Below are 13,699 nucleotides of genomic sequence, written 5' to 3' on the forward strand. Positions count from 1 at the left end.
CTGTGTCCCTCTCTCTACAGCCCATTCTCTCACTCTTTGATCCTGCTGTGTCCCTCTCTCTACAGCCCATTCTCTCTCTCTTTAATCCCACTGTGTCCCTCTCTCTACAGCCCATTCTCTCACTCTTTGATCCTGCTGTGTCCCTCTCTCTACAGCCCATTCTCTCTCTCTTTGATCCCGCTGTCCCTCTCTCTACAGCCCATCCTCTCTCTCTTTGATCCCCCTGTGTCCCTCTCTCTACAGCCCATTCTCTCTCTCTTTAATCCCACTGTGTCCCTCTCTCTACAGCCCATTCTCTCTCTCTTTGATCCTGCTGTATCCCTCTCTCTACAGCCCATTCTCTCTCTCTTTGATCCTGCTGTGTCCCTCTCTCTACAGCCCATTCTCTCTCTCTTTGATCCTGCTGTGTCCATCTCTGTACAGCCCATTCTCTCACTCTTTGATCCTGCTGTGTCCCTCTCTCTACAGCCCATTCTCTCTCTCTTTGATCCCGCTGTGTCCCTCTCTATACGGCCCATTCTCTCTCTCTTTGATCCCACTGTGTCCCTCTCTCTACAGCCCATTCTCTCACTCTTTGATCCTGATGTGTCCCTCTCTCTACAGCCCATTCTCTCTCTCTTTGATCCCACTGTGTAACTCTCTCTACAGCCCATTCTCTCTCTCTTTGATCCTGATGTGTCCCTGTCTCTACAGCCCATTCTCTCTCTCTGATCCCGCTGTGTCCCTCTCTCTACAGCCCATTCTCTCTCTCTTTGATCCTGCTGTGTCCCTCTCTCTACATCCCATTCTCTCTCTCTTTGATCCTGCTGTGTCCCTCTCTCTACAGCCCATTCTCTCTCTCTTTGATCCCACTGTGTCCCTCTCTCTAGAGCCCATTCTCTCTTTGATCCCCTTTGTCCCTCTCTCTATTGCCCATTCTCTCTCTCTTTGATCCTGCTGTGTCCCTCTCTCTACAGCCCATTCTCTCTCTCTTTGATCCCGCTGTCCCTCTCTCTACAGCCCATTCTCTCTCTCTTTGATCCCGCTGTCCCTCCCCCTACAGCCCATTCTCTCACTCTTTGATCCTGATGTGTCCCTCTCTCTACAGCCCATTCTCTCACTCTTTGATCCTGCTGTGTCCCTCTCTCTACAGCCCATTCTCTCTCTCTTTGATCCCGCTGTCCCTCTCTCTACAGCCCATTCTCTCTCTCTTTGATCGCGCTGTCCCTCCCCCTACAGCCCATTCTCTCACTCTTTGATCCTGCTGTGTCCCTCTCTCTACAGCCCATTCTCTCACTCTTTGATCCTGCTGTGTCCCTCTCTCTACAGCCCATTCTCTCTCTCTTTGATCCCGCTGTCCCTCTCTCTATTGCCCATTCTCTCTCTATTTGATCCTGCTGTGTCCCTCCCCCTACAGCCAATTCTCTCTCTTTGATCCCGCTGTGTCCCTCTCTCTACAGCCCATTCTCTCTCTCTTTGATCCTGCTGTGTCCCTCTCTCTACAGCCCATTCTCTCTTTGATCCCGCTGTGTCCCTCTCTCTACAGCACATTCTCTCTCTCTTTGATCCTGCTGTGTCCCTCACTCTACAGCCCATTCTCTCTCTGTTTGATCCTGATGAGTCCCTCTCTCTACAGCCCATTCTCTCTCTCTTTGATCCTGCTGTGTCCCTCTCTCTACAGCCCATTCTCTCTCTCTTTGATCCTGCTGTGTCCCTCTCTCTACAACCCATTCTCTCTCTCTTTGATCCTGCTGTGTCCCTCTCTCTACAGCCCATTCTCTCTCTTTGATCCCGCTGTGTCCCTCTCTCTACAGCCCATTCTCTCTCTCTTTGATCCTGCTGTGTCCCTCTCTCTAGAGCCCATTCTCATATCTTTGATCCCACTGTGTCGCTCTCTCTACAGCCCATTCTCTCTCTCTTTGATCCTGCTGAGTCCCTCTCTCTACAGCCCATTCTCTCTCTCTTTGATCCTGCTGTGTCCCTCTCTCTACAGCCCATTCTCTCTCTATTTGATCCCGCAGTGTCCCTCCCTCTACAGCCCATTCTCTCTCTCTTTGATCCTGCTGTGTCCCACTCTCTAGAGCCCATTCTCATATCTTTGGTCCCTCTCTGTCCCTCCCTCTACAGCCCATTCTCTCTCTCTTTGATCCTGCTGTGTCCCTCTCTCTACAGCCCATTCTCTCTCTCTTTGATCCTGCTGTGTCCCTCTCTCTACAGCCCATTCTCTCTCTATTTGATCCCGCAGTGTCCCTCTCTCCCTACAGCCCATTTTCTCTCTCTTTGATCCTGCTGTGTCCCTCTCTCTACAGCCCATTCTCTCTCTCTTTGATCCTGCTGAGTCCCTCTCTCTACAGCCCATTCTCTCTCTTTTTGATCCTGCTGTGTCCCTCTCTCTACAGCCCATTCTCTCTCTCTTTGATCCTGCTGTGTCACTCTCTCTACAGCCCTTTCTCTCTCTTTGATCCCGCTGTGTCCCCCTCTCTATAGCCCATTCTCTCTCTTTGATCCCACTGTGTCCCTCTCTCTACAGCCCATTCTCTCTCTCTTTGATCCCGCAGTGTCCCTCTCTCTACAGCCCATTCTCTCTCTCTTTTATCCTGCTGTGTCCCTCTCTCTGCAGCCCATTCTCTCTCTCTTTTATCCTGCTGTGTCCCTCTCTATACAGCCATTCTCTCTCTCGTTTATCCTGCTGTGTCCCTCTCTCTACAGCCCATTCTCTCTCTCTTTTATCCTGCTGTGTCCCTCTCTCTACAGCCATTCTCTCCCTCTTTGATCCCACTGTGTCCCTCTCTCTACAGCCATTCTCTCTCTCTTTGATCCCACTGTGTCCCTCTCTCTACAGCCCATTCTCTCACTCTTTGATCCCGCAGTATCTCTCTCTCTCCAGTCCATTCTCTCTCTCTTTGATCCCGCTGTATCTCTCTCTCTCCAGCCCATTCTCTCTCTCTTTGATCCTGCTGTGTGTCCCTCTCTCTACAGCCCTTTCTCTCTCTCTTTGATCCCACTGTGTCCCTCTCTCTACAGCCCATTCTCTATCTTTGATCCTGCTGTGTCTCTCTCTACAGCTCATTCTCTCTCTCTTTGATCCTGCTGTGTCCCTCTCTCTACAGCCCATTCTCTCTCTCTTTGATCCTGCTGTGTCCATCTCTCTACAGCCCATTCTCTCACTCTTTGTTCCTGCTGTGTCCCTCTCTCTACAGCCCATTCTCTCTCTCTTTGATCCCGCTGTGTCCCTCTCTATACGGCCCATTCTCTCTCTCTTTGATCCCACTGTGTCCCTCTCTCTACAGCCCATTCTCTCACTCTTTGATCCTGATGTGTCCCTCTCTCTACAGCCCATTCTCTCTCTCTTTGATCCCACTGTGTAACTCTCTCTACAGCCCATTCTCTCTCTCTTTGATCCTGATGTGTCCCTCTCTCTACAGCCCATTCTCTCTCTCTGATCCCGCTGTGTCCCTCTCTCTACAGCCCATTCTCTCTCTCTTTGATCCTGCTGTGTCCCTCTCTCTACATCCCATTCTCTCTCTCTTTGATCCTGCTGTGTCCCTCTCTCTACAGCCCATTCTCTCTCTCTTTGATCCCACTGTGTCCCTCTCTCTAGAGCCCATTCTCTCTTTGATCCCGCTTTGTCCCTCTCTCTATTGCCCATTCTCTCTCTCTTTGATCCTGCTGTGTCCCTCTCTCTACCGCCCATTCTCTCTCTCTTTGATCCCGCTGTCCCTCTCTCTACAGCCCATTCTCTCTCTCTTTGATCCCGCTGTCCCTCCCCCTACAGCCCATTCTCTCACTCTTTGATCCTGATGTGTCCCTCTCTCTACAGCCCATTCTCTCACTCTTTGATCCTGCTGTGTCCCTCTCTCTACAGCCCATTCTCTCTCTCTTTGATCCCGCTGTCCCTCTCTCTACAGCCCATTCTCTCGCTCTTTGATCCCGCTGTCCTTCCCCCTACAGCCCATTCTCTCACTCTTTGATCCTGCTGTGTCCCTCTCTCTACAGCCCATTCTCTCACTCTTTGATCCTGCTGTGTCCCTCTCTCTACAGCCCATTCTCTCTCTCTTTGATCCCGCTGTCCCTCTCTCTACAGCCCATTCTCTCACTCTTTGATCCTGATGTGTCCCTCTCTCTACAGCCCATCCTCTGTCTCTTTGATCCCACTGTGTCCCTCTCTCTACAGCCCATTCTCTCTCTCTTTAATCCCACTGTGTCCCTCTCTCTACAGCCCATTCTCTCACTCTTTGATCCTGCTGTGTCCCTCTCTCTACAGCCCATTCTCTCTCTCTTTGATCCCGCTGTCCCTCTCTCTACAGCCCATTCTCTCACTCTTTGATCCTGATGTGTCCCTCTCTCTACAGCCCATCCTCTCTCTCTTTGATCCCCCTGTGTCCCTCTCTCTACAGCCCATTCTCTCTCTCTTTAATCCCACTGTGTCCCTCTCTCTACAGCCCATTCTCTCTCTCTTTGATCCTGCTGTATCCCTCTCTCTACAGCCCATTCTCTCTCTCTTTGATCCTGCTGTGTCCCTCTCTCTACAGCCCATTCTCTCTCTCTTTGATCCTGCTGTATCCCTCTCTCTACAGCCCATTCTCTCTCCCTTTGATCCCGCTGTGTCCCTCTCTCTACAGCCCATTTTCTCAATCTTTGATCCCGCAGTATCTCTCTCTCTGCAGTCCATGCTCTCTCTCTTTGATCCCGCAGTATCCCTCTCTCTACAGCCCATTCTCTCTCTCTTTGATCCCACTGTGTCCCTCTCTCTACAGCCCATTCTCTCTCTCTTTTATCCTGCTGTGTCCCTCTCTCTACAGCCATTCTCTCCCTCTTTGATCCCACTGTGTCCCTCTCTCTACAGCCATTCTCTCTCTCTTTGATCCCACTGTGTCCCTCTCTCTACAGCCCATTCTCTCACTCTTTGATCCCGCAGTATCTCTCTCTCTCCAGTCCATTCTCTCTCTCTTTGATCCCGCTGTATCTGTCTCTCTCCAGCCCATTCTCTCTCTCTTTGATCCTGCTGTGTGTCCCTCTCTCTACAGCCCATTCTCTCTCTCTTTGATCCCACTGTGTCCCTCTCTCTACAGCCCATTCTCTATCTTTGATCCTGCTGTGTCTCTCTCTACAGCTCATTCTCTCTCTCTTTGATCCTGCTGTGTCCCTCTCTCTACAGCCCATTCTCTCTCTCTCTTTGATCCTGCTGTGTCCATCTCTCTACAGCCCATTCTCTCACTCTTTGATCCTGCTGTGTCCCTCTCTCTACAGCCCATTCTCTCTCTCTTTGATCCCGCTGTGTCCCTCTCTATACGGCCCATTCTCTCTCTCTTTGATCCCACTGTGTCCCTCTCTCTACAGCCCATTCTCTCACTCTTTGATCCTGATGTGTCCCTCTCTCTACAGCCCATTCTCTCTCTCTTTGATCCCACTGTGTAACTCTCTCTACAGCCCATTCTCTCTCTCTTTGATCCTGATGTGTTCCTCTCTCTACAGCCCATTCTCTCTCTGATCCCGCTGTGTCCCTCTCTCTACAGCCCATTCTCTCTCTCTTTGATCCTGCTGTGTCCCTCTCTCTACATCCCATTCTCTCTCTCTTTGATCCTGCTGTGTCCCTCTCTCTACAGCCCATTCTCTCTCTCTTTGATCCCACTGTGTCCCTCTCTCTAGAGCCCATTCTCTCTTTGATCCCGCTTTGTCCCTCTCTCTATTGCCCATTCTCTCTCTCTTTGATCCTGCTGTGTCCCTCTCTCTACAGCCCATTCTCTCTCTCTTTGATCCCGCTGTCCCTCTCTCTACAGCCCATTCTCTCTCTCTTTGATCCCGCTGTCCCTCCCCCTACAGCCCATTCTCTCACTCTTTGATCCTGATGTGTCCCTCTCTCTACAGCCCATTCTCTCTCTCTTTGATCCCGCTGTCCCTCTCTCTACAGCCCATTCTCTCACTCTTTGATCCTGATGTGTCCCTCTCTCTACAGCCCATCCTCTGTCTCTTTGATCCCACTGTGTCCCTCTCTCTACAGCCCATTCTCTCTCTCTTTAATCCCACTGTGTCCCTCTCTCTACAGCCCATTCTCTCACTCTTTGATCCTGCTGTGTCCCTCTCTCTACAGCCCATTCTCTCTCTCTTTGATCCCGCTGTCCCTCTCTCTACAGCCCATTCTCTCACTCTTTGATCCTGATGTGTCCCTCTCTCTACAGCCCATCCTCTCTCTCTTTGATCCCCCTGTGTCCCTCTCTCTACAGCCCATTCTCTCTCTCTTTAATCCCACTGTGTCCCTCTCTCTACAGCCCATTCTCTCTCTCTTTGATCCTGCTGTATCCCTCTCTCTACAGCCCATTGTCTCTCTCTTTGATCCTGCTGTGTCCCTCTCTCTACAGCCCATTCTCTCTCTCTTTGATCCTGCTGTGTCCATCTCTCTACAGCCCATTCTCTCACTCTTTGATCCTGCTGTGTCCCTCTCTCTACAGCCCATTCTCTCTCTCTTTGATCCCGCTGTGTCCCTCTCTATACGGCCCATTCTCTCTCTCTTTGATCCCACTGTGTCCCTCTCTCTACAGCCCATTCTCTCACTCTTTGATCCTGATGTGTCCCTCTCTCTACAGCCCATTCTCTCTCTCTTTGATCCCACTGTGTAACTCTCTCTACAGCCCATTCTCTCTCTCTTTGATCCTGATGTGTCCCTCTCTCTACAGCCCATTCTCTCTCTCTGATCCCGCTGTGTCCCTCTCTCTACAGCCCATTCTCTCTCTCTTTGATCCTGCTGTGTCCCTCTCTCTACATCCCATTCTCTCTCTCTTTGATCCTGCTGTGTCCCTCTCTCTACAGCCCATTCTCTCTCTCTTTGATCCCACTGTGTCCCTCTCTCTAGAGCCCATTCTCTCTTTGATCCCGCTTTGTCCCTCTCTCTATTGCCCATTCTCTCTCTCTTTGATCCTGCTGTGTCCCTCTCTCTACAGCCCATTCTCTCTCTCTTTGATCCCGCTGTCCCTCTCTCTACAGCCCATTCTCTCTCTCTTTGATCCCGCTGTCCCTCCCCCTACAGCCCATTCTCTCACTCTTTGATCCTGATGTGTCCCTCTCTCTACAGCCCATTCTCTCACTCTTTGATCCTGCTGTGTCCCTCTCTCTACAGCCCATTCTCTCACTCTTTGATCCCGCTGTCCCTCTCTCTACAGCCCATTCTCTCTCTCTTTGATCGCGCTGTCCCTCCCCCTACAGCCCATTCTCTCACTCTTTGATCCTGCTGTGTCCCTCTCTCTACAGCCCATTCTCTCACTCTTTGATCCTGCTGTGTCCCTCTCTCTACAGCCCATTCTCTCTCTCTTTGATCCCGCTGTCCCTCTCTCTACAGCCCATTCTCTCACTCTTTGATCCTGATGTGTCCCTCTCTCTACAGCCCATCCTCTGTCTCTTTGATCCCACTGTGTCCCTCTCTCTACAGCCCATTCTCTCTCTCTTTAATCCCACTGTGTCCCTCTCTCTACAGCCCATTCTCTCACTCTTTGATCCTGCTGTGTCCCTCTCTCTACAGCCCATTCTCTCTCTCTTTGATCCCGCTGTCCCTCTCTCTACAGCCCATTCTCTCTCTCTTTGATCCTGATGTGTCCCTCTCTCTACAGCCCATTCTCTCTCTCTTTGATCCTGCTGTGTCCCTCTCTCTACAGCCCATTCTCTCTCTCTTTGATCCTGCTGTGTCCCTCTCTCTACAGCCCATTCTCTCTCTTTGATGCCGCTGTGTCCCTCTCTCTACAGCCCATTCTCTCTCTCTTTGATCCCGCTGTGTCCCTCTCTCTACAGCCCATTTTCTCAATCTTTGATCCCGCAGTATCTCTCTCTCTGCAGTCCATGCTCTCTCTCTTTGATCCCGCAGTGTCCCTCTCTCTACAGCCCATTCTCTCTCTCTTTGATCCCGCTGTATCTCTCTCTCTCCAGTCCATTCTCTCTCTTTGATCACGCTGTATCTCACTCTCTCCAGTCCATTCTCTCTCTCTTTGATCCCGCTGTGACCCTCTCTCTACAGCCCATTCTCTCTCTTTGATCCCACTGTGTCCCTCTCTCTACAGCCCATTCGCTCTCTCTTTGATCCCACTGTGTCCCTCTCTCTACAGCCCATGCTCTCTCTCTTTGATCCTGCTGTGTCCCTCTCTCTACAGCCCATTCTCTCTCTCTTTGATCCTGCTGTGTCCCTCTCTCTACAGCCCATTTTCTCTCTCTTTGATCCTGCTGTGTCCCTCCCCCTACAGCCCATTCTCTCTCTTTGATCCCGCTGTGTCCCTCTCTCTACAGCCCATTCTCTCTCTCTTTGATCCTGCTGTGTCCCTCTCTCTACAGCCCATTCTCTCTTTGATCCCACTTTGTCCCTCTCTCTTTTGCCCATTCTCTCTCTCTTTGATCCTGCTGTGTCCCTCCCCCTACAGCCCATTCTCTCTCTTTGATCCCGCTGTGTCCCTATCTCTACAGCCCATTCTCTCTCTCTTTGATCCTGCTGTGTCCCTCTCTCTACAGCCCATTCTCTCTTTGATCCCGCTGTGTCCCTCTCTCTACAGCACATTCTCTCTCTCTTTGATCCTGCTGTGTCCCTCTCTCTAGAGCCCATTCTCATATCTTTGATCCCACTGTGTCCCTCTCTCTACATCCCATTCTCTCTCTCTTTGATCCTGCTGTGTCCCTCTCTCTACAGCCCATTCTCTATCTATTTGATCCCGCAGTGTCCCTCCCTCTACAGCCCATTCTCTCTCTCTTTGATCCTGCTGTGTCCCTCTCTCTACAACCCATTCTCTCTCTCTTTGATCCCGCTGTGTCCCTCACTCTACAGCCCATTCTCTCTCTGTTTGATCCTGATGAGTCCCTCTCTCTACAGCCCATTCTCTCTCTCTTTGATCCTGCTGTGTCCCTCTCTCTACAGCCCATTCTCTCTCTCTTTGATCCTGCTGTGTCCCTCTCTCTACAACCCATTCTCTCTCTCTTTGATCCTGCTGTGTCCCTCTCTCTACAGCCCATTCTCTCTCTTTGATCCCGCTGTGTCCCTCTCTCTACAGCCCATTCTCTCTCTCTTTGATCCTGCTGTGTCCCTCTCTCTAGAGCCCATTCTCATATCTTTGATCCCACTGTGTCCCTCTCTCTACAGCCCATTCTCTCTCTCTTTGATCCTGCTGAGTCCCTCTCTCTACAGCCCATTCTCTCTCTCTTTGATCCTGCTGTGTCCCTCTCTCTACAGCCCATTCTCTCTCTATTTGATCCCGCAGTGTCCCTCCCTCTACAGCCCATTCTCTCTCTCTTTGATCCTGCTGTGTCCCACTCTCTAGAGCCCATTCTCATATCTTTGGTCCCTCTCTGTCCCTCCCTCTACAGCCCATTCTCTCTCTCTTTGATCCTGCTGTGTCCCTCTCTCTACAGCCCATTCTCTCTGTCTTTGATCCTGCTGTGTCCCTCTCTCTACAGCCCATTCTCTCTCTCTTTGATCCTGCTGTGTCCCTCTCTCTACAGCCCATTCTTTCTCTCTTTGATCCTGCTGTGTCCCTCTCTCTACAGCCCATTCTCTGTCTTTGATCCCGCTGTGTCCCTCTCTCTACAGCCCATTCTCTCTCTCTTTGATCTCATTGTGTCCCTCTCTGTACAGCCCATTCTCTCACTCTTTGATCCCGCAGTATCTCTCTCTCTCCAGTCCATTCTCTCTCTCTTTGATCCCGCTGTATCTCTCTCTCTCCAGCCCATTCTCTCTCTCTTTGATCTCGCAGTGTCCCTCTCTCCCTACAGCCCATTTTCTCTCTCTTTGATCCTGCTGTGTCCCTCTCTCTACAGCCCATTCTCTCTCTCTTTGATCCTGCTGAGTCCCTCTCTCTACAGCCCATTCTCTCTCTTTTTGATCCTGCTGTGTCCCTCTCTCTACAGCCCATTCTCTCTCTCTTTGATCCTGCTGTGTCACTCTCTCTACAGCCCTTTCTCTCTCTTTGATCCCGCTGTGTCCCCCTCTCTATAGCCCATTCTCTCTCTTTGATCCCACTGTGTCCCTCTCTCTACAGCCCATTCCCTCTCTCTTTGATCCCGCAGTGTCCCTCTCTCTACAGCCCATTCTCTCTCTCTTTTATCCTGCTGTGTCCCTCTCTCTGCAGCCCATTCTCTCTCTCTTTTATCCTGCTGTGTCCCTCTCTCTACAGCCATTCTCTCTCTCATTTATCCTGCTGTGTCCCTCTCTCTACAGCCCATTCTCTCTCTCTTTGATCCTGCTGTGTCCCTCTCTGCAGCCCACTCTCTCTCTTTGATCCTGCTGTGACTCTCTCTACAGCCCATTCTCTCTCTCTTTGATCCTGCTGTGTGTCTTTCTTTCTCTACAGTCCAGTCTCTCTCTCTTTTTCTGCATCTTCTTCACCCAGTTCTAAAGGCCTGTAAGTTCCAGTCTCCGGACCGAACACTAAGTCTATTTTTCTGGCAGACAATAGTGTGTCTGTAACTATCAGCCATTGAAGTAGCGGGGGTGGTGTGCTGGAATGAACACGGGAGGGATTCAGTGCCGGACAGTGGTCGCGAAGGGGGATGGGGGTGGGGAAAGAGAGCAAATAGTGGAGAATGAGAGTGAGTGGAAGTGTGGTGGGGGTGTGAGGGGGGAGGTGATGGAGAGTGGGAGTGTAAGGGTGAGAGAGGGAAGACGGAGGGACGTCAGAAGCGGATGAGAGAGTATGGAGGAGCGAGGCTGGAGAGTACAGTGTGTGCTGAGGTGTGAGAGGATGGTAATGTATGAGGTGGAAGGGAGAGACGTAGTCGATGACCGGACTGTGGAGTAAGGAGGGAAGCCGAGGGTGAGGGAGCTGAAACACAATCAATCAGAGGGGGAGTGTGGTCGGGAGTTTCATTCTCTCAGTCTCACTCACAGTAACCGAGAAAGCAGAAGGCGAGGGGTCTGAGGTTCCTCATTCTCGCTCAATCCGCCAATTTGTCTTGTTCACGACTTTCGAAAAAAAAATCCCTGTTGTTCTGAAATATCCCTTCACTGGTCGCTTCTCTGTCTGCCAGTTTCTTCCGTTTTTCAGCCTTGGAGCGAGTGTCTTTCTGCTGCTCTGAAAGAATCCTTTCGCTACTTGGTACTTCTTCAGCCTACCGTCTCCGACTGACGTCAACTCGGAAATACTGATCTCTCTCTCTCTCTCTCTCTCTCTCTCTCTCTCTCTCACTCTCTCTTTCTAACTCTCTGTCTGTCTCTCTCTTGCTCTCTCCCTCTCATTCTCTCCCACTCTCCCTCTCTCTCTACACACCATGTCCATGTATTGCATTAACTTTCAGATTCATTCATTGTTTTAGCCGTGTTTCCTCACACACACAAGTGGGAAAAGTCAGCATGTCTGGGACCATCTGTCCAAATAGAACTCGACAAGTTGTCTGATCGGACAAGATCACTATTTTGTTTTGCTTTACATGTTTATGTGTCGAACTTCAGCTACAGTTTCTGCCTGTGTTTCACATGTCCAGTATCTGTAGATAAGAAGATAAGAAATAGGAGCAGGAGTCGGTCATCTGGTCCGTCGAGCCTGGTCCGCCATTCAATTCGATCACAGCTGATCTGACCATGGACTCATCTTCACTTACCTGTCTTTTCCGCAAAACCCTTAATTCCCCCGTTATGCAAAAATCTATCCAAACCGTGTCTTAAGTGCATTCCTGAGCCTATCCAAGTGTCCCTGAAAAGTCCAAAATCTATCTACCTCAGCCAGCACACAAGTGCACATTCCAGGCTCCCACTGATCTCTGTGTGAAGGAACCTGCCTCTCACAACTTCTGATAGGGCTGTGGAGAGAGAGAATTTTAACTGGGGAAGCATGGTCAGGTGTGAAGGAGTACAGGAGCTGTCTAGTAGACCAGTGACAATAGACAATAGGTGCAGAAGTAGACCATTCGGCCCTTCAAGCCTGCACCGCCATTTTGAGATCATGGCTGATCAATTACTATCAATACCCGCTTCCTGCCTTGTCCCCATATCCCTTGATTCCCCTATCCATAAGATACCTATCTAGCTCCTTCTTGAAAGCATCCAGAGAATTGGCCTCCACTACCTTCCGAGGCAGTGCATTCCAGACCCCCACAACTCTCTGGGAGAAGAAGTTTTTCGTTAACTCTGTCCTAAATGACCTACCCCTTATTATCAAACCATGCCCTCTGGTACTGGACTCTCCCAGCATCTGGAACATATTTCCTGCCTCTATCTTGTCCAATCCCTTAATAATATGTTTCAATCAGATCCCTTCTTAATCTCCTTAATTCCAGCATGTACAAGCCCAGTCTCTCTAACCTCTCTGCGTAAGACAGTCCAGACATCCCAGGAATTAACCTCGTGAATCTACGCTGCACTTCCTCTACAGCCAGGATGTCCTTCCTTAACCCTGGAGACCAAAACTACACACAATACTCCAGGTGTGGTCTCACCAGGGTTCCGTACAAATGCAAGAGGACTTCCTTGCTCTTGTACTCAATTCCCTTTGTAATAAAGGCCAACATTCCATTAGTCTTCTTCACTGCCTGCTGCACTTGCTCATTCACCTTCAGTGACTGATGAACAAGGACTCCTAGATCTCTTTGTATTTCTCCCTTACCCAACTCTACACTGTTCAGATAATAATCTGCCTTCCTGTTCTTACTCCCAAAGTGGATAACCTCACACTTATTCACATTAAACGCCATCTGCCAAGTATCTGCCCACTCACCCAGCCTATCCAAGTCACCTTGAATTCTCCTAACATCCTCATCACATGTCACACTGCCACCCAGCTTAGTATCATCAGCAAATTTGCTGATGTTATTTTCTATGCCTTCATCCAAATCGTTAAGGTAAATGGTAAACAGCTGTGGTCCCAATACCGAGCCCTGTGGCACCCCACTAGTCACCACCTGCCATTCCGAGAAACACCCATTCACCGCTACCCTTTGCTTTCTATCTGCCAACCAGTTTTCTATCCATGTCAATGCCTTCCCCCTGATGCCCTGAGCTTTGATTTTACCCACCAATCTTCTATGTGGGACCTTATCAAATGCCTTCTGAAAATCGATGTACACTACATCCACTGGATCTCCCCAGTCTAACTTCCTGGTTACATCCTCGAAAAACTCCAACAGATTAGTCAAGCATGATTTACCCTTGGTAAATCCATGCTGGCTCGGCCCAATCCTATCACTGCTATCTAGATATGCCACTATTTCATCCTTAATAATGGACTCTAGCATCTTTCCCACCACCGATGTCAGGCTGACAGGTTGATAGTTCTCTGTTTTCTCCCTCCCTCCTTTCTTAAAAAGTGGGATAACATTAGCCATTCTCCAATCCTCAGGGACTGATCCTGAATCTAAGGAACATTGGAACATGATTACCAATGCATCCGCAATTTCCAGGGCCACCTCCTTTAGTACCCTAGGGTGCAGACCATCTGGACCTGGGGATTTGTCAGCCTTCCGTCCCATCAGTCTTCTCATCACCGTTTCCTTCCGAATGTCAATCTGTTTCATTTCCTCTGTTACCCTATGTCCTTGGCCCATCCATACATCTGGGAGATTGCTTGTGTCTTCCTTAGTGAAAACAGATCTGAAGTACTCATTAAATTCTTCTGCCATTTCTCTGTTTCCCATAACAATTTCACCCAATTCATTCTTCAAGGGCCCAACATTGTTCTTAACTATCTTCTTTCTCTTCACATACCTAAAAAAGCTTTTGCTATCTTCCTTTATATTCCTGGCTAGCTTGCGTTCGTACCTCATT

The 13,699-nt window shown here is 49.9% G+C and overlaps 1 protein-coding gene across 1 annotated transcript in view; it reads right to left on the reverse strand.

Annotated features, from left to right (window-relative positions):
• Positions 1 to 11,065, reverse strand: part of LOC140731651 (uncharacterized) — a 50,370-nt gene extending 39,305 nt beyond the window's left edge. Inside the window, exon 1 of the mRNA XM_073053279.1 lies at positions 10,830 to 11,065. Coding sequence (XP_072909380.1) covers positions 10,830 to 10,872 — 43 coding nt within the window. The 5' untranslated portion in view covers positions 10,873 to 11,065. The remainder of the gene's footprint in view (positions 1 to 10,829) is intronic.
• Positions 11,066 to 13,699: the final 2,634 nt, after the last annotated feature.

Source organism: Hemitrygon akajei, chromosome 1 (assembly GCF_048418815.1).
Source record: "Hemitrygon akajei chromosome 1, sHemAka1.3, whole genome shotgun sequence".
Taxonomy (NCBI): domain Eukaryota; kingdom Metazoa; phylum Chordata; class Chondrichthyes; order Myliobatiformes; family Dasyatidae; genus Hemitrygon; species Hemitrygon akajei.